At 34.6% G+C, this 19,204-nt stretch overlaps 1 protein-coding gene across 1 annotated transcript in view; it reads left to right on the top strand.

The window, feature by feature from the left end:
- The window catches only part of CUNH8orf34 (chromosome unknown C8orf34 homolog), a 334,852-nt gene that overhangs the window by 87,102 nt on the left and 228,546 nt on the right, over positions 1-19,204 (top strand). Inside the window, 1 exon segment of the mRNA XM_037505640.1 lies at positions 16,300-16,328. Coding sequence (XP_037361537.1) covers positions 16,300-16,328 — 29 coding nt within the window.

Raw genomic sequence — 19,204 nt, 5'->3', positions numbered from 1 at the left:
GCAGGAGAGTTCCTTTTTCTCCACATCCTTGCCAACATTGGTTGTTGCTAGTTTTTTTACTATGTGCCATTCTCACTGGTGTAAGATGGTATCTCATGGTAGTTTTGATTTGCATTTCCCTGATTACAAGTGATGTTGAACATTTTTTCATATGCCTGTTGGCCATTTGCATTTCCTCTTCAGAGAAGTTTCTTTTTAGCTCTTCTGCCCATTTTTTGACTGGATTCTTTTCTTTGTTGTTGTTGAGTCTCATCAGCTCTTTGCAGATTTTTGTGATCAGTCCTTTATCATTAGTGTTGTGTGCAAAAATGTTCTCCCAGTTGGTGGGGTTTCTCTTTGTTTTTGTTATTGTCTCTTTTGCTGTGCAGAAGCTCTTTAATTTGATGTAGTCCCAGCTGTTTATCTTTGCCTTCACTATCACTGCTTTGGGTGATGTGTCTGTAAAGATGTCTTTGATGTGCATATCACATAGTGTTTCTCCTATATTTCCTTCTATGTATTTTATGGTTTCAGGTCTTATGTCTAGTTCTTTAATCCATTTTGACTTGATTTTTGTGTATGGTGTGAGGTAGTGGTCAAGCTTCATTCTTTTGCATGTAGCGACCCAGTTTTCCCAGCACCATTTATTGAACAAACTTTCTTTGCTCCAATGTATATTTTTTGCTCCTTTGTCAAAGATAAGTTGACCATAAATCTGTGGGTTTATTTCTGGATTTTCTATTCGATTCCATTGGTCTGTGTGTCTGTTCTTGGTCCAATACCATGCAGTTTTGATGATTATGCCTTTTTAGTATAGTTTTAAGTCTGGGAGTGTGATGCCTCCATTCCCTTTTTTTTTCAGGAGAGCTTTGACTTTTCGGGGTTTTTTGTGATTCCATATGAATTTCATCAATAATTGTTCTATTTCTTTGAAGAATGACATTGAAATTTTGATTGGAATAGCATTGAATCTGTATATTGCTTTTGATAGGGATGGCCATTTTAATAATGTTTATTCTTCCAATCCATGAGCAGGGGATGTCTTTCCATTTCTTTGTATCTTCTTCTATTTCTTTTAACAGTGTTTTATAGTTTTCTTTGTATACAACCTTTACCTCTTTTGTTAGATTTATTCCCAAGTATTTGATTTTTTTTGTTTCGATAATAAAAGGGATGGTTTTTTTTTATTTCTTCTTCAGAATTATTGTTTGTGTATAGGAAGGCTACTGACTTTTGCATGTTTATTTTGTATCCTGCCACTTTACTGAACTGATTGATGAGTTGAATTAGTTTTTCTGTGGAGTTTTTGGGGTTCTCTATGTATATTATCATATCATCCGCAAATAGTGATAGTTTGACGTCTTCTTTTCCTATTTGGATTCCTTGGATGTCTTTCTCTTGTCTTATTGCTCTGGCTAGGGATTCCTATGTATTGAAAGCAGTGGTGAGAGTGGACTCTTGTTTGTTCCAGATCTTAATGAAAATGCTTTCAGCTTTTCACCATTGAGAATGATACTGACTGTTGGCTTGGCATATATGGCCTTTATGATGTTAAGGTATGTTCCTTGTATCCCAATAATTTCAAGGGCTTTTATCATGAATGGGTGTTGCACTTTGTCGAAAGCTTTCTCAGCATCTATTGATATTATCATATGGTTTTTATATTTCTTTTTGTTGATGTGTTGGATAACGTTGATTGATTTTCAGATGTTAAACCATCCTTGTGTCCCTGGAATGAATCCTACTTGGTCGTGGTGAATTATCTTATGGATACATTGTTGGATTCTGATAACTAAAATTTTATTGCGGATTTTTGCATCACTATTCATTAGGGAGATTGGCCTGTAGTTTTCCTTTTTTGTGTTGTCCTTGTTTGGTTTTGGTATTAGTGTAATGTTGGCTTCATAGAACGTGTTTGGTATTGTCCCTTCCTTCTCAATTTTTTGAAAGAGTTTGTGAAGGATAGGCACTAATTCGTCTTTGAATGTTTGGTAGAATTTATTTGTAAATCCATCAGGTCCTGGGCTTTTGTTTTGGGGTGGTTTTTGATTACCATTTCAATTTCGCTGCTTGTAATTGGTCTGTTTAGGTGTTCTATATCTTCTTTATCTAGCTTTGGGTGATTGTAGATTGTAGGAATTTGTCCTTCTCCTCTAGATTGTTGAACTTGTTTCCATATAACTGTTCATAGTAGCTACTGATTATTCTTTTGATTTCTGCTGTGTCCATTGTGATTTCTCCTCTTTCATTTATGATCCTGTTTATTTGTGCTTTCTCCCTTTTTTCCTTTGTGAGCCTGGCTAGGGGTTTGTCTATTTTATTGATTTTTTTCGAAGAACGAGCTCTTGGTTTCATTGATCTTTTGGATTGTTTTTTTAATTTCCATTTCATTTATTTCTGCTTTGGTTTTTTATTATTTCTTTTCTTCTACTGGTTTTGGGGTTTTTGGTTGTTCTTTTTCTAGATCTTTGAGCTTCGAGATTAGGTTGTTTCTTTGAGTTCTTTCTTGTTTTTTGATGTGAGCCTCTATTGCTATATATTCCTCTTTTACTTACTGCTTTTGCTGCATCCCATACATTTAGGAAATTGGTGTCCTCCTTGTCATTCAATTCAAAGAATTTTTTAATTTCTTCTTTGATCTCCTCATTAGTCCAGTGGTCTTCCAGTAGTGTGGTTTTCAATCTCCATGAGGTAGGAGAGTTCCTTGCCTTCTTTTTATGGTTTATTTCTAGTTTGATGCCTTCATGGTCAGAAAAGATGGTTGGTATGATTTCAATCTTGGTGTATCTGTTGATGTTTGTCTTGTGTCCCAGTATGTGATCGATCCTGGAGAATGATCCGTGTGCACTTGAGAAAAATGTTTACTCCGATTTTTTTTGATTTAGTGTTCTATAGATGTCTGTTATGCCCAGGTGCTCTAGATCCTTATTTAGAGCTTTAGTGTCTTTACTTATTTTTTGTCTTGTTGATCTATCCATTGTTGATAGTGGTGTGTTGAAGTCTCCCACTACGTATGTGTTTTCTCTGATGTCCGTTTTCAGAGATGACAATAGATGTCTGATATATTTTGGTGCTCCTTCGTTTGGTGAATATATGTTAATGAGTGTTATTTCTTCTTGAAGTATTGTCCCCTTGATCATAATGTAGTGACTGTTGGGGTTTCTTTTTATTTTTTTGAGTTTGAAATCTGTTTTATTTGATATAAGTATAGCTGTTCCTGCTTTATTTTTTGGTCCATTTGCTTGTAGGATTATTTTCCATCCTTTAACTTTGAGTCTATTTTTATCTTTTGTAGCTAAATGTGTTTCCTGGAGACAGCAAAAGGTTGGGTTTTGTTTCTTAATCCAGCCTGCGACTCTGTGTCTTTTTATTGAAGAGTTTAGTCCATTTACATTTAGAGTTAATATTGATATGTTAGCATCTGTTTTTGCCATTGTGTTTGTCTTTCCTTTCCTTTTATTTATTTATTCTTTTAATAACTTTTTTTTTGGCCTTCTTTCATTGTTATTCGTCCCTCTGAGGTTCTGGCTTTAGGACTCCTTGTAGTATTTTTTGGAGTGTGTGTGTGGTGGGGGTTTAGTCATAATGAAATTCCAGAGTTTCTGTTTGTCTAGGAAGGTCCTTATTCTTTTTTCATAGAGGAAGGAGAGCTTTGTGGGATAGAGTATTCTTGGTTGTCATCTGTTTTCTTGGAGTCTGTTGACTATGTCCCTCCACTCTCTCCTTGCCCGTAGTGTTTCTTCGGAGAAGTCTGATGTCAGCCTAATTGGTTTTCCTTTGAATGTTATCTGTTTCTTCCCTCTTGTCAGCTTCATTATTTTTTCCTTGTCCTGGATTCTTGGGAGCTTTACTATTATGTGTCTTGCTGTATTTTTCCTTTCGTCGTGGAAGTTTGGTGTTCTTCTTGCTTCTTGTATATCAATTTTCAGCTCCTTCTTCACATTCGGGAAGTTCTCTTCAATTATCTCCTTGAATATTTTCTCTGTTCCTACATCTCTCTCCTCTCCTTCTGGAATTCCTATAACTCTTATATTTCCTTTCCTCATGGAGTCAGATAGTTCCTAAAATCTTTCTTCGGTTTTTTTCCTTCTCACTTCTCTTTCCTTTTCTGTTTTGGTTCTTTTCATTTCTCTGTCTTCAAGAGTACTTATTCGTTCTTCCATTTCATCTCTTCTGCTTTCATTGCTTTTCCCAGAGTTCTTTAGTGCCTCCATTAATTCTTTGATCTCCTGCATTTCTTTTACTTCCCTCTTTAGGGACTCAGTTTCATTCTTCTGATCATTGATTATTTTTCCCTTATCATTGTTTTCCTTTATGACTTCTGTCAGTTTTTTAATCATGGCAATTTTAAATTCTCTTTCTGGAAGTCTCAGAAGTTCTTCCAAGTTACTGTCATTGCAATCTGGGGGGTGGTTTTCTTTTTATGGTGTGCTTTTTTCCTGAGGAGTTGCTAGGTAATGTGTGGTTCTTATACTCCCTACTGTCTGTTTTCTAATTTGCCGTATGTATTGGGACACTGTGTTGCTGAGACTGGCCGGCATCTTGGATGAACGTCTCAGCTCCCCTCTCGCTCCTCCAGGAGCCATCTGTCGGTTTCAAGCAGTCTTTACTGAAGAAATGTCCCTGTTCTAAAATGGCAATGCGGGACGCACTCCCTGCGCACCTGGTCTGCCCCAGCAGTGTTTTCCAGCTCCCCCCTGGGCTAGGACTACAGGCCAGAAAAGGCCTGGCGTGGGTGAACTTCCCAGCTCACCTCTGGCTTCTCTGGGAGCCTTCTGCTAGTTTTAGGCAGTCTTTACCGGAGAAATGTCCCTGTTCTAAAATCTCCTGTGCTTCTGACTATACCCAGTGCTTGTATAAATAAATAAATAAATCTTTAAAAAAAAAAGAAAGAAAATATGAGGATCATGTTGTTGAGGGGAGGGGAAGATACCTTCATAGCAGGATTCCCTGCTTTACTCTTTGGTGAATAATCTGAAATAGTTCAGAGGAAAACTTGACTCATTGGATCTTGAGACTTGGGGAAAAACTGGAACTAGAACACCTCCTGGATATCAGAGACCAAGCACCAACAACAACAGAAGAGATTCTGAGGAATTTCAACTCTCTTTAGCTCTCGATAACAGCTCTCTATAGCAAGAGAAGCCTGGAGGCAGTGGCCAGGGCAGAAATTGTGGTTCATGTCCATGATTCTGTGATAGGGATAAGGAAGTTACAAATTAATTGTCCCTGACATACAGTGCCATCTACTGGAAAAGTGGTAGTTCTGTACCCTTAGGACATGAATACATAGCAACTTAGAAAACTGAAATGGGGAAATGGAAAACAATACATAGCATCCTGAGTCTTCAAGTTAATATTAAACAATTGAGAGAAAAGATATCTTCAGAAATAATCCACAAAGACATGGAAGATCTTCCTATCAGATACAATGTTCAAAATTGCTATGATAAAGGAATTCAAAGAAATGGAAGAAAACTCAGAAAAGCTAATGAATCATATAAGAAAACACAGAAAAATGAATGTCCTAGGAAATAAAACTAATGAAAATAAGATATAAGTTGAATCTTTAATAGGAAGACAAGAGAGATACAAGATGTAAATGATCAGTAGAGGGATAAAAAATTTTGGAGAAAGCTCTGAAAGTAGGGGGCCTCCTTGGTGGTGCAAGGTGTTAAGACCCCAACCATGAAGCTATCTGCAGCCACGGCAGCACGAGTTCAATTCCTGTCCAGGGAGCAACCCACATGGCACAGCAGACCTCTCATGACTTGCCTGCTGCTCCCCTCAGCAGTGTATTTCAGTCTGTCTGCCTGTTCTGTTCCCCTGTCTGTGTCTGGTGAGTCCTCTCACCCCCACACCTCTGGACTGTACCCCAGTTCTTGTATGCATAAGTAAATCTTTTAATAAAAAAGAAAGCTGTGAAAGTTGAATAGATCAAATAGAAGATTGAGTCAGTGACTTCAAAGATAGCAATGCACAAAGAATCCAACAAAAAAGAAATATGAAGGAAAAAATAAATCCTTTAAGAATTTTCCATTTTCATGAAGAAAGGCAATGCAGGAATACAGGTAACTCAGAAGGGGAAGAACAAAGAGAACATAGAACTTATTAAATAAATAATGGAGGAAAACTTCCCAAACCTGGAGAAGGAAGTGAATATACAAGTACATGAAGCTAAAATAGCACCTATTTACCTAAATGTAATGAGACTGACACCAAGACACAGAATAGTGAAACTACCAAGAGGTCAAGACAAAGAATACTGAAACAGGTTAAGGGGAAAAAGCAGATAACCTATAAAGTAGACCCCAAAAGGCATACATCTGACTTCTCTGAGGAAATGCTACAGGCAAGGAGATAATGAAATGTTGTAATCAAAACACTTAAAGACTCTGCCAGCCAAGAATATTCTATCCTGTAAGATCCTCCTTCAGATATGGGGGAGAAATAAAGGGCTTCTTAGATAAACAGAAGATGAAGGAGTTTGCAAGCACTATACATCCCCTACAAGAAATGTTGAAAGAACTTTCATCTAACTATCAGAGAAGAATATCCACACACACAAAAAAAAAGAAAGAGAAGTAGAACCAAAAAACAAAGAACAAAATGACAGTAGTGGACCCTAATATATTATATTTATGGTCACTCTAAATGTAAATTTTCTGAACTTACTAGTTAAAAAATACAGAGAGCTTGGTTGGATCAAAACCACAGTTCAACTTTATCTCTCTCCAGAAAATGCACCTGAGCTCCAAAGATAAACATAGGCTAAAAGTAAAGGGTCAGAAAGTAATCCTACAAACAAATGGAACCCAAAGGAAGGCAGAGGCAGCCATATTTAGATAAAATAGATTTCTTGATAAAAAGGATAAGAAAACACCGGGATAGACACTATAAAAAGGACAAACACTATTTTTTAAAAAAATCTTTATTTATTTATTTATACAAGCACTGGGTACAGTCAGAAATGTGGGAGGGTGAGAGAATTCACCAGAGCCAGAGCGGGGAGCAGAACAGGCAGACAGATGGAGGACAATGCTGAGGGGAGCAGCGGGTGTGGCAAGAGAGGTCTGCGCGCCATGTGGGACCCTTGCCATTGGCCGGAGATCGAACCGGTGCTGCAGAGTCTGCGGGCAGCTTCGCAGCCTGGTGCTAAACTGCTGTGCCACTGGGGAGGCCCAAGGACAAACACTATTAAAAGGCATAATACTCTTCTATTACAGCAGGGATGCATAATACTCACTCAACATCTATTCCCCAAATGTAGGAACACCAAATTGTATAGGACAATTATCAAATCTGGAAAGACACATTAGGAGCAAAACATTAATAGCTGGGGCATCAAAACCCCATTTTCACCAATGGACTGGTCAGCCATACCAAAATAGCCTTAACATAGAATTAGATCACATAGGCTGGACATTTATAAGTCACTGCACCGTCCCCAAAACTGAATACACATTCTTCTCAAGTGCAAATGGGACATTATCCAAGACTGATCCTATTGAGTCACAAGATAAATATCAATAAATTCATGAATATTGAAATCATACAAAGCATCTTTTCTGAACACAATGTTATCAAACTACAAGTCAACCACAAGACAAAGGCAGGAAAATTATTAACATGTGGAGACTAAACAACACTGAATGACTTGGGCTAAACAGGAAATCAAAGAAGAAAGAAAAAAATACCTTAAAAAATGAGGACACAGCTTACAAGAACAATGGGACACAGCAAAAGGAATACTAAGAGGGACTTATATAGCCTATATTGCTATATAAGAGCACAAAGAAATAATCTTAACTCCCACCTCAAGTTGCTAAAAAAAAATAAAAAAATAAACCCAAACACCAGCAGAGAAATTAAATAGAAATAAAATTAAATAGAAATAAAATGAAATAGAAATAAAATATATAGTCAAAAAGATTAATGAAACCCAAAACTTTGAAAAAAATAAACAAAATAGACAAACCTCTTGCTAGGCTCAGAAAGAAAAAAAGGGAGAAAACCTAAACAGATTCAGAAATAAAAGAGGAATAGTTATAATAGACATCTCAGAATTCAGAGAATAATAAAAGATTACCATAAAAATTTTTATGCTTCTAAGCTGAATAGCTTTGAAGAAATGAATAAAATCCTAGAAATACACAACCATCTGACTCTGAATCAGGGAAAAATAGAAAACCTGAACAAATTAAACACAAGGAAGGAAATTATGTCATCAAAAGTCTCCCAAAAAACAAAATTCTAGGACCAGATGAACTCACTGGTGAGTTCTACCAAACCTTCAAAGATGATCTAATACCTATCCTCGCACTCTTCCAAATAATTGAGAAGGGAGGAATACTTCTAAACACATTTTATGAGACCATTAACCTGATACAAAAACCAGTCAATGATACCACAAAATCAGAAAACTGCCGATCAATTTCCCTGATGAATGTAGATGAAAAACCCTTAATGTAATCTTAGCAAACTGAATTCAACATTGTATTAAAGGATCATACACCATGAGCAAGTGCAATTTATTACAGGGACACAAAGATGATTCAACATATGAGAATTAATCAACATAATTCACGACATCAATACAAGGAAAGGTAAAAATCATGATCATAGCAAAAGATGCCAGAAAGTATTTTTATAAGGTTCACCATTTACTTATGATAAAAACCCTAAAAAAAAAAGCACAACCAAAACCTAGATAGATGGAATAGACCACAAAATAATAAAGGCAATATGTGACAAACCCACAGCTAATATTATCCTCAGTAGTGGAAAACTGAAAGATTCACCACTAAGCTATGGTACAAGACAAGGATATCTACTTTCACCACTCCTATTCACTTTAGTATTGGGAGTCCTAAGTAGATCAATTAGGATCCTACATGTGTGAATGTACCCTGGAATCAGATTAAGCCAAACCAATAGCAAACCCTACATGGATCCAAATTGGAAAAAGTAAGTAAAGCTATCAGTATTTGTAGATGATATAATATACATAGAAAATCATAAGAAATCCAATAAAAACTAATTGGAACAATAAGTCACTTCAATGAAGTGTCAGATTTCAAAATCAATATATAAAAATATTTTAAAAATCCTATGTGTACACTAAGCAAGTAGACAATACTATTGACATTTGCATTGAAAAGAATTAGATACCTAGAATTAAACTTTACTAAGGAGGTGAAGGACTTGTACAGTGAAAAGTGTAAGACTTAAAAAAAAAGACACAAAAGAAATGGAAAGATATTCTTTGCTCCTGGATTGGAATAATTAAAATTTTTAAAATGGCCACCTTACCCAAAGCAATATACATTTTCAATGCAATTCCTATCTAGGTTTTAATGGAGTTTTTGAAGAAGTAGAACGAACATTGCTAAATTTATGTGGGACCACAAAAGACTCTGAATAGCCAAATGAATGCTGAAAGAGAAAGAGAATGGTAGTATCACATTCTCAGACATCAAACAATTCTACAAAGCTATAATAATCAAAACAGTATGGCACTAGAACAAAAATGGACACATAGACAGTAAAGTAGAATTTAAAGCCCAGCAATAAATCCACACCTCTGTGGAGAGTTAATCTACAATAACGCTTCCAAGAATATACACTAGAGAAAGGCAAGTCTCTTCAATAAGTGTTGCTGAGAAAATTGGACAGACACATGAAAAAGAATGACACTGTTACATCTATCACACCATAAACAATAGTTAACTCAAAATGGATAAATACTTGGGTGTGATACCTAAGATCATAAAACACATAGAAGAAAAAAAAAATAGGTAAATACTCTATGACATAGGTTTCAGTGATATCTTTGTGGATTTATCACCAACATTAAGAAAAACAAGAGAACATAATTGGGACTAAATCAAACTAAGAAGTTTCTGCATAGCAAAGGAAACTATCACTAAAACAAAAATACACCTTACTGGTTGGAAGAAAATATTTTCACACCTTATATCTGATAAGGGGCTGATATCCAAGATCTATAAAGAATTCCTACAACTCAATACAAAGGAAACAATTCAATCAAAAAATGGGCAGAAGAACTAAATAGGCACTTCTGCAAGGAAGATATTCAAATGGTCAACAGGAACATGAAAAATGTTCATTGTCACTTAATATCTTGGAAATGGAAATGAAAACCACAATGAGATACCACCTCACATCTTAGAGAATGAGCCATTTCAAAAAGATCAGAAACCACAAGTATTGGTGAGGATGTGAAGAATCTGGTGGGAATCTATACTGATCCAGCCTCCATGGAAAACAGTATGGAGGTTTCTTAATATATTAAAGATGGGTCTTAATATATTAAAGATGGGTTTACTGTGTGATCCACTAATTCCATTCCCAGGTATCTACTTGAAGAATATAAAAACACCAATTGAAGGGATATGTACATTCCCATGTTCACTGCAGCAATATTTACAATAGTCAAGTTATGGACACAACTTAACTGTCCAAAGATAGATGAGTGTTTGAATTAGCGAGATGTAGTATATATACACAATTTAATACTGCTCAGCTGTCAAAATAAAGATGAACTCTTGACAACCAGGAAGGAACTGGTGGGGATTATGCTAAGCAAAATAAGTCAGAAAGAGAAAGAAAGATACCAAATGGTGTCACATTTATGTGGAAATAGAGAAAAACATAAGGAATCAGATTAAGCCAAACCAATAGCAAACCCTAGAAATCTAACTGTGGAACTGAGGATACCAGAAGGGGAGGGGGATAGGGATAGGGAAGGGAAAAAACAGTGTAGAAGGAATGCAATAGGCTGTGGTAGAGTATGTGCGTGTCTTAGTGGTGGATGTGGTGGGGCAACAACTCCTGGAGGTGGTAATCATATACCTCTAAATCATATCTCATATTGTAAACCAGTGTTACATCAAAAAAAAAATAAAGTAAAAAGTAGAAAAACTAGGGTGTATATAGTTATCTCCAAGGTATGCTACTACTGTTCACTACATTGGGATTCAGAACAGTAAAAAGCTGTATATTTTACATTTTTTGTTAGTGAAATGAATAAAGATCTCATGGTACATTCACACATGGTAGATTGTATGACTATTAAAATTTTGTGGTAGAAAATTTTTATTATAATATAGTTAAGATATGTTTTTCATCAGAAGCAGATAACAAAATAGAATGCATGTTGTTTTTCAGTTTTTGTTACATACATATGTATATATAGGCATGTGACATCTATATATGTGTCCATATATGTGAATTTAGAGGAATTCTCAAATTATCATTTCTTAACACTGAGATTTACTTTCCTTTTCCCTCTTATTGTGTTTTCTGTGTTTTAGTGTTGAACATGTATGTTAAAATGAAATGAAACATTGTCTTGTAATAGAAAGCCTCCATTTAGTTTGGCAATCAGGAGTTGTATAGTTAGTTTTTAAAAAATAGTTTTATGAAAATAGATGCATATGTTAGTGTGCAGTGGGTGGAAAAGTGAATGGACAATAAGGGAGAGAAATGGTATAGTTTAAAAAGTTTTAATGAAAAGGAAAGGTGTCAAAGAGAATAGTAATTAGTAGGAGAAGATAAGAGGGTATTCATTGGGATTTGGGGGTCATTTTGATTTTGTTTCTGAGAGAGAGTAGGAGTGATACCCACACCATACCAAACAGGTAAGGAAATTGCTTATAGTTGGAAAAAAAGCATAATGCTATAAATAGAATAATGTAAGTAGTTTGTTTCAGGGGTAGGATGAGTCAGTACATCCAGGCAAGTTAAGCTCTCATAGTTTCAAATGTTTAAAAGTTAATAAATCCTTCAATTTGTAGCAGTAATTTGCCTGAGAAGAAATCAGCAACAATTGACATGATCAAAATTAGGTCTAGGGCATCATCAATTTTCTATTTGTTGATATGTATGATATTTACGCAGGTATTTGCTTTAATGTTATCCATTATTCTCAGTGATGTCCTGATATACTGGCTCTGAAAATAAGCCATAATTTGTAGCATTTGCTAACTTCCATGGTCTAAATACTTACTCCACAACTCCCACTACCATTGTAGCTTGAAATACTGAATGAGGAGTTGGGAAGACATGTACAGAGTTGGTTATTGTTTGCGCCAGCTGCAGCACAAAATGGTAATTTCTATATCCTATACTCTATATTTTGATGTTTATATTATTTCTTAGTTGAAAAAAGATTTTTTAAAAGAGAAGGATGTGGGAGTCTATTTCTGCATTCTAGTATCATTGGGGTTATCTTTCCAGTGGAGAAACAGATTTTGGATAAGTAGTTCATTTTACACCATATGAATTTTCTGACCTACTCTTATGAAATGAGTGACATGATTAATCTGTAAGGAATTATGGAAAGTGCTACTTACATTTCTTTAAAAAAATTATAATTTATATAATTCCTGGGACCTCTTTGAAGACTGTAATTAATGGAAAGATCCATAAGTTGAAGGACATAAATGTAAATCATTCAAGTAGTTTGCCCTACCTCAGAGTAAAAAATTCACCTCTGACATTCCTGTGGAAGCCCTTGCCTTTTAATTTTTTTAAAAAAATATTTTATTTTATATAATTCTTACATCATTTTTCATTTTTGCACAATGTATGCATTTTCATTTTGGTTATATTCCCCATACAGTTGCACCCCGCCTTATTTTGACCCTAGTCCTTTCTCTCCCCACCCTCCCCCCTCATAATGTGTCTGTGGTTTATAGTTGCTTGTTGATTTTGATTTTTACTTTGTATTAATTAGTCTTTTTCCTGGTCCCTTATTTATGTTTTCTAAATTCCTGCTATGAGTGAGACCATCTGGTATTTTTCTTTTTCTTTCTGACTTATTTTGCTGAGTATGATCCCCTCTAGCTCCATCCATGTTGCTGCAAACTGCATGTGCTTATCTTTTTTGATTGCTAAGTAATATTCCATTGTGTATATGTACCACATCTTCTTGATCCAGTCATCTATTTTTGGGCCCTTGCCTTTTAGAAGAGAATCTTTATTTGAGAAAGAACTCATTTTTCCTGCTTCTACTTCTACAGTTAGTCTGCCTCTACATTTGGGTACTACCGCTCTGCTAAGCCATACCACTATGGCTACTTTTATAGGCCAATATTTCCTTTAAGGTCTCTGACTTCTAGAAAGAGCATGTGTTCCAGTATGCATAAAGTGTCCCATGGTCAAATCCTGCATGGGTCTCCTTTCCTTACAATATATTTAGCAACACTGCATCTTCTCTTGCATATTTTCTATTCACCATTGCTCCCTAGTTTCTATAAACTTTAAAAATATTAACTTAAAATATGGTTTTTAAGGGTTAATGAAATATCCAAGAATTGTTCTTGTCTTCTCAGGGAATAGCCATGAGTGTTCTGCTAGGCCCTGGTAGAATTTTCCTGGCTACTCAATACAAATGGTTCTCATTAGAGCTTCATGCTTCTGTAAGGAAGTGTGTCTTTAATATTCTTTCAATAGCTTTTAATCAGTTCAAGCTTTGATTAAAAATGAAATAAGAAAACATGAAAAATACCCTAGGCAATTTGACATGGATAATAGAGAGCTGAAAGAACATGTATAATAAACTGGAGATTAATTATATTTTATTATTTCTAAGGAAAAATCATCAAAGATATAAATGTTAAGAAATATGATAATACTATTTGAACAAATTATGTAAGACCAACCATTTGAAATGATTAGAGAGGCACAATTCATTCACTAAACCAAGTTTCCCATTTATCTCATTTGAATTTTATTCATCACTTCCTAGTACTTTAAAATGTCTTCACAGCAGCCTTTCTCTTGATCTCCATTTTCCACTGGTAAACTTTATTGACCTTGCAGAACATCTTGTGATGCTTGCTGAAACTAGAGTAACAAACAGAAGACAGAGGACCCAAGGATCAAGCTCATGATTCATGTCAAGAACAATTATAATACACATTTTCATTATTTGGAGGCCTCAATTACTGCTAGTTCTTGGATACATTATAAAAATATGAAATATTATTGCTGTTGTTATGAATAACATATTCTTAACTCTGAGCTATAAAAGAAATATAAAATCAATTGATATCTCTAAAAATTGAATAATAAAACAAGGGCATTAATACAGAAAGTTAAAACAAATTTAGAGTTTCCAGAATCCAAGACAATGGAATGATGGGTTATTTAACTCCAGATATCTAAGTTTTATGAGTTTGGTTGATAAAAAGCTTTTTATCTATCTATATTTTTCTCTGTTACAAATAAATTGTTTTTTTAGAAAATTTTAAACAATATATTCAGGATTAATCATGCATTCATATGGAAAGAACATTTTTGTAGTATTGTATTAAATGTAAATATAATTATTTGATATATATGTGTATGTGTGCACATATATATTTTTATTTGGCTTTTGTAAATAGGACTAATGCCTTTTAAATTTACTGTAGACTGTTACATAAAACAGTCCATAAAATTCAAACTTTACAAAATTCCTACATTTCTCTCTGAGTTATTCCAAATGATTATTTGTAATTCTGTATATTTTTAAGCCAAAACATTCTAAATGTGTGATGTATATTAGTCATTTAAAAAAGGTTTACAATTGTCCAGAAAGCATTGGGATAGCATATTTGTTTACAATTATCCCCTACTGTGGTGACATTATATCTTAAGTTCTTGCATGTATATTCAGCAGTTATAATTGCCCAGTTGAAATATGCTACTCCATCATGAACCTGCTTCTTGAATTACTTGAAGGAGCTGCTTTCATAATATAGGAAGTCCTTGAATAGTTGTTAAGCTTAGGTCACCCAAAATTTTTAAGTTCTGGCTAAACTCTTCATGTAGTGACACATAAAATTTCTTAGTGACCGGTAGCTTTTACCAAGAGAATTATATAGTATATTGCTATGAAAAATGTGTCTGAAAAACACCTGTTTCTAGTTTTACCTGTAGTGGGATGGGTTGTGTCATTTGCTGACATGAATAGGGCATATTTTTCCTGCTTCGTGTCTAATTGATTAATTAGGTAGGGTAGTAGAATGGAGATATCTAGGAACTAATGGAGTACTTCCTACAGAAATTCTGTACCTGAGAAGGTAACTTTTGTCTTATTTTCTGGAGACTATTTTCAGGTCTCTTTTCCAACTCACCTCATTCTTTCTTGTGCTCTGTGGTTTGCTAAACTGCAGCTTCAATTCTATTATTGTTGTTTTCTCTGTGTTCCCTTGCACTTCAAACTTTAGACCTTTCATTGTCTCTTGGCCCATCCCACACTGGTGTTTGAATCAACTTCCATTTGTGATATGCCCTAGACCTGAGGGCTGACCATAATGCCTGTCTTCATTCCTTGACACAACTATATTCAAAAGAAAAGAGCAGGGAGACTACAGAAGATACCTTTAGTCTGACCTCTGTGCTGGAGATCAAGATTTGTTGGTGATCACCATATCAAGAAATAAAAATACCAATAGTATGGGTAATATTACCAAGGAAAGTATATCAAGTGAAAAGAAAAACAGCTCAGCAGAGAATCTTTGGCATTTCAGAAAAGGACTTCCCCCCTCAAAGTAGATTCTTGTGAAGGAGACAATGAAGAAGAATAGACAAAAAGGACAACCTTTCAAAAAAAAAAAAAAAAGAGAGAGTGAGGTTAGCAGTCTATCATCACACAAATAAAGTACTAAAACTTCATATTGCTGAGTAAGAACAGTTTTGGAGGAATGAGTAAGAAAGAAATTATACTGATATATTTTGAGGTGTATATGGATGGTGAATAGGGAAATTTGTGAGAAGAATCACTTATCCATTGGCTCAGTAAATTGGCAGTACAAGGAACTGTGAGAAAATTCTTGAAGCTCTCTGGACTGTGTCCTTATCAGTACAGTAAGAGAATTAAAATAAATGTTCTCCAAACTCAATTCTGTTTTAATATTTTATCACTCTAGGAGTCTGAATTAATTCTTAGGACAACACAAAATTGTAAAGGGTGTAAATTATTATACACTGTTATTATAACATAAGGACAATTTCTCTACCAGTATCTTTGTAAGGTTGCTCTGCCTTTAATCACCCACAAGCAATTTAGTTCTTCTTTTATTTTTATATGTCATTTGCATTGTTTCAGCAGTTCATGTTATAGTTGACTTAAATTCCTCATTTGCTTTCATTAGTAGCAAGGATGTAGCACATTATTTTGAGGCACTAATACAAAGAAAAATAAAATGAAAAATGCGTTGGTTTTATAAATAGAATTTTTTTGTTTTTAACATCAGATTATTGTAGATTGCTTCTAAATCCTTTTTATAAATCTCTTTTGAATCCCAGGTATTGCAATTTCAGATGAACTTGATAAGGTAAGTTAAACTATCAATCTAATGGAAAAGAAATATGGAACTTATGTTTTAATCCACTGCTTAAATGAAATCATTTATAAAGTATTAAGTGTTCAAATATAATTATTTTTGATAACATTTTAAAACTTTTAATGTTGCATGCTTAGATTCTTTAGTGAATGTTATTGCATGGAATATATAATATCACCATTTCTGAGTCAGTCTTTAGAATTTGGTTAGAGAAACTGGAATGACTGATTCAGTGAATCAATATATTAAAAAATGAAAACTAGTAAATCATATTATAGAAGATGCTTGGATTCTGTCCTTATGAATATAATGATGAAGGTGATGATGGTATGGAAGATTTTTGTACTTTTCTATAATGACCTTTTAAAACTTTATTCAGTAATTTTTTTTTTAATACCATGATGCCAAGAAAATATGATTATGCCTTTCTCTGGGGTGATAATTGTGAAGATACAGAGAAAAGATGTGATAAAGAATACATTTTAATGGTGGTATCAGTGGAAGTTGCTAATGGATCAGATATAGGCAGTTTTAGAGGAAATCAATGCTAATGGATCAGATATTGGTAGTTTTAGAGGAAATATGCTAACTCCTAGGTTTGTATTAGCAACAAGGTGAGGCGTGGTGCCATTTACCAAAATTTGAAAAACTGAGGAGAAAGCAAATTTGGCAGGTCGGCATAGCAATTAGAGTTCTCTTTTGGAGTATTATGAGTTGTTTGTTAATCATATTATATGTGTTGTTGCTCATGAGAGAAATTTGATTTAGTTAAAAATTTAGAATCATTGGCATTGAAGTTCACACTTCATTTTTTTTTGTTTTTAGTTCCCCTACAATTGAAATATTATAGAGAACCCTAAAAATCTTTTGTTTATATAGATTTTATCTGTCAATATTTGCCATGTTAGAAATTAAAACTGTTTTTTTCACTTTAGAGTCATAAAAGCATCACATTAGCAAATCCAAAATTTTTATGAAAAATATTTTCTAAAACAAGATATTTGTGAGAAAATTACATTATTTTCATTTTTGAAAATCTTTAATGTCTGACTTAATTGCAAACTGATGTATTTTTATATTTGCCTCTTCATTTAATCTGTTGAGATTACGTTATTTTGACTGAAAAAATGTGCATCTAACATGTAGTTGGGAAAGGGAAAAGCACCTAGAATAGCCATCAATAGTTGGTGTACATTGTCCAATTATCTTTCTAAACAGAAACATTAAAATTTGTCTTAGTGGCTAGATAAAAGAAAGAAAATGATAGAAAATATTATAAATGAGGTCATATACATCATGACATTTAAAAATCTCTAATGTAATAATTTTATGATTTTTACAAAAACAATAGTATTTTTTACTCCTAATAGGAAGATAACTTTTGAATTTTATACCATGAAATGTTTCCTGTTGACTAAATAATATATATGAAGATACTCTTACATAGGAATGCCCTTTAATAAACCCTCACATATTTTTAGATCATTTTAATTTTGTCTGTCTAATGCTATGCAAAACTAGCTTCTGACTTAGTCCTGCTTTTTTAGGCCTCTCTGGACGTTATTGTCTGCGTTACAACTTAACCTTCCTTACAACTTGCAGAAAATCTTTTTTTAAATTTTTTTATTAATATTTTTTATTTTTTATATCATTGATCATTTTTAAACAATATTTGCTTCCTCCCACTCCCTCAAGTGTAGTCCCCATGGAATTTCATTCCCCAGTACACCCCTGCACCATCACCTCAGTCCCCTGTTCTCTTCCCTCCCTTCCTCTGATCCCTCTTCCTCCTCCTCCCCTGCAGGATGTCTCTGATTTATAATTGTCTGTTTTTGCTTTGTTGTGTTTTGTACTGTTATTATTTTTTTACACTGATGTCTTATTTGGCTCCCCTATAGTCCTGCTATAAGTGAAGCCATCTGATATTTTTTCTTTTCCCTTCTGGTTTATTTTACCAGCATAATTCCTTCTAGCTCCATCCATGTTGTTGTGAATGGCATGAGTTTATCTTTTTGATTGCTGAATAATATTCCATTGTGTATATATGCCACATCTTCTTGATCCAGTCATCTGTTTTTGGGCATTTGGGTTGTTTCCAGGTTTTACCTATAAATAAATAGTGCTGCAATAAACATAGGGGTGCAGGTGTTCTTTTGAGTCAATGTTTTTATGTCCTTTGGGTAGATCCCTAGGAGTGGAATAGCTGGGTCCAAGGGTAGCTCCATTTTTAGTAGACTGAGGAACCTCCAGACAGCTTTCCAAGTGGTTGGACCAGTTTGCACTCCCACCAGCAATGTAGGGGAGTTCCTTTTTTGCCACATCCTTGCCAACATTTGTTATTGCTACTTTTTTTTTTTTTAACTTTTTTTTTTAAGATTATTTATTTATTTATACAAGCACTGGGTACAGTCAGAAGCGTGGGAGGGTGAGAGAATTCACCAGAGCCAGAGTGGGGAGCAGAGCAGGCAGAAGGACCGAAGTACACTGCTGAGGGGAGTAGTGGGCGGCAGGAGAGGTCTGCACGCCATGCAGGACCCTCCTCCAGTGGCCGGGGAGCAGCCGGGGATCAAACTGGCGCTGCAGAGGCTGCGGGCAGCTTCACAACTCAGCGCTCAACCGCTGCGCCACCAGGGAGGCCCTGCTAGTTTTTTAATATGTGCCATTCTTACTGATGTGAGGTGGTATTTCAGTGTGGTTTTGATTTGTATTTCCCTGATGATAAGGGATACAACTTGCAGAAATTTAATAATATTTTCTCTTACAGTTATATTCTATGTTCATTTTAAATACACACATATAATCATCACTATTTCTTAATTGATTTGGTATTACCAGTATATATTGCAAAGTCCTGGTTGCCTGATCCA

The sequence above is a fragment of the Talpa occidentalis genome, unplaced genomic scaffold (genome assembly GCF_014898055.3).
Source record: "Talpa occidentalis isolate TD23 unplaced genomic scaffold, MPIMG_talOcc4v2.1, whole genome shotgun sequence".
Classification (NCBI taxonomy): Eukaryota; Metazoa; Chordata; class Mammalia; order Eulipotyphla; family Talpidae; genus Talpa; species Talpa occidentalis.
This window is presented reverse-complemented; position numbering and strand designations above follow the sequence as displayed.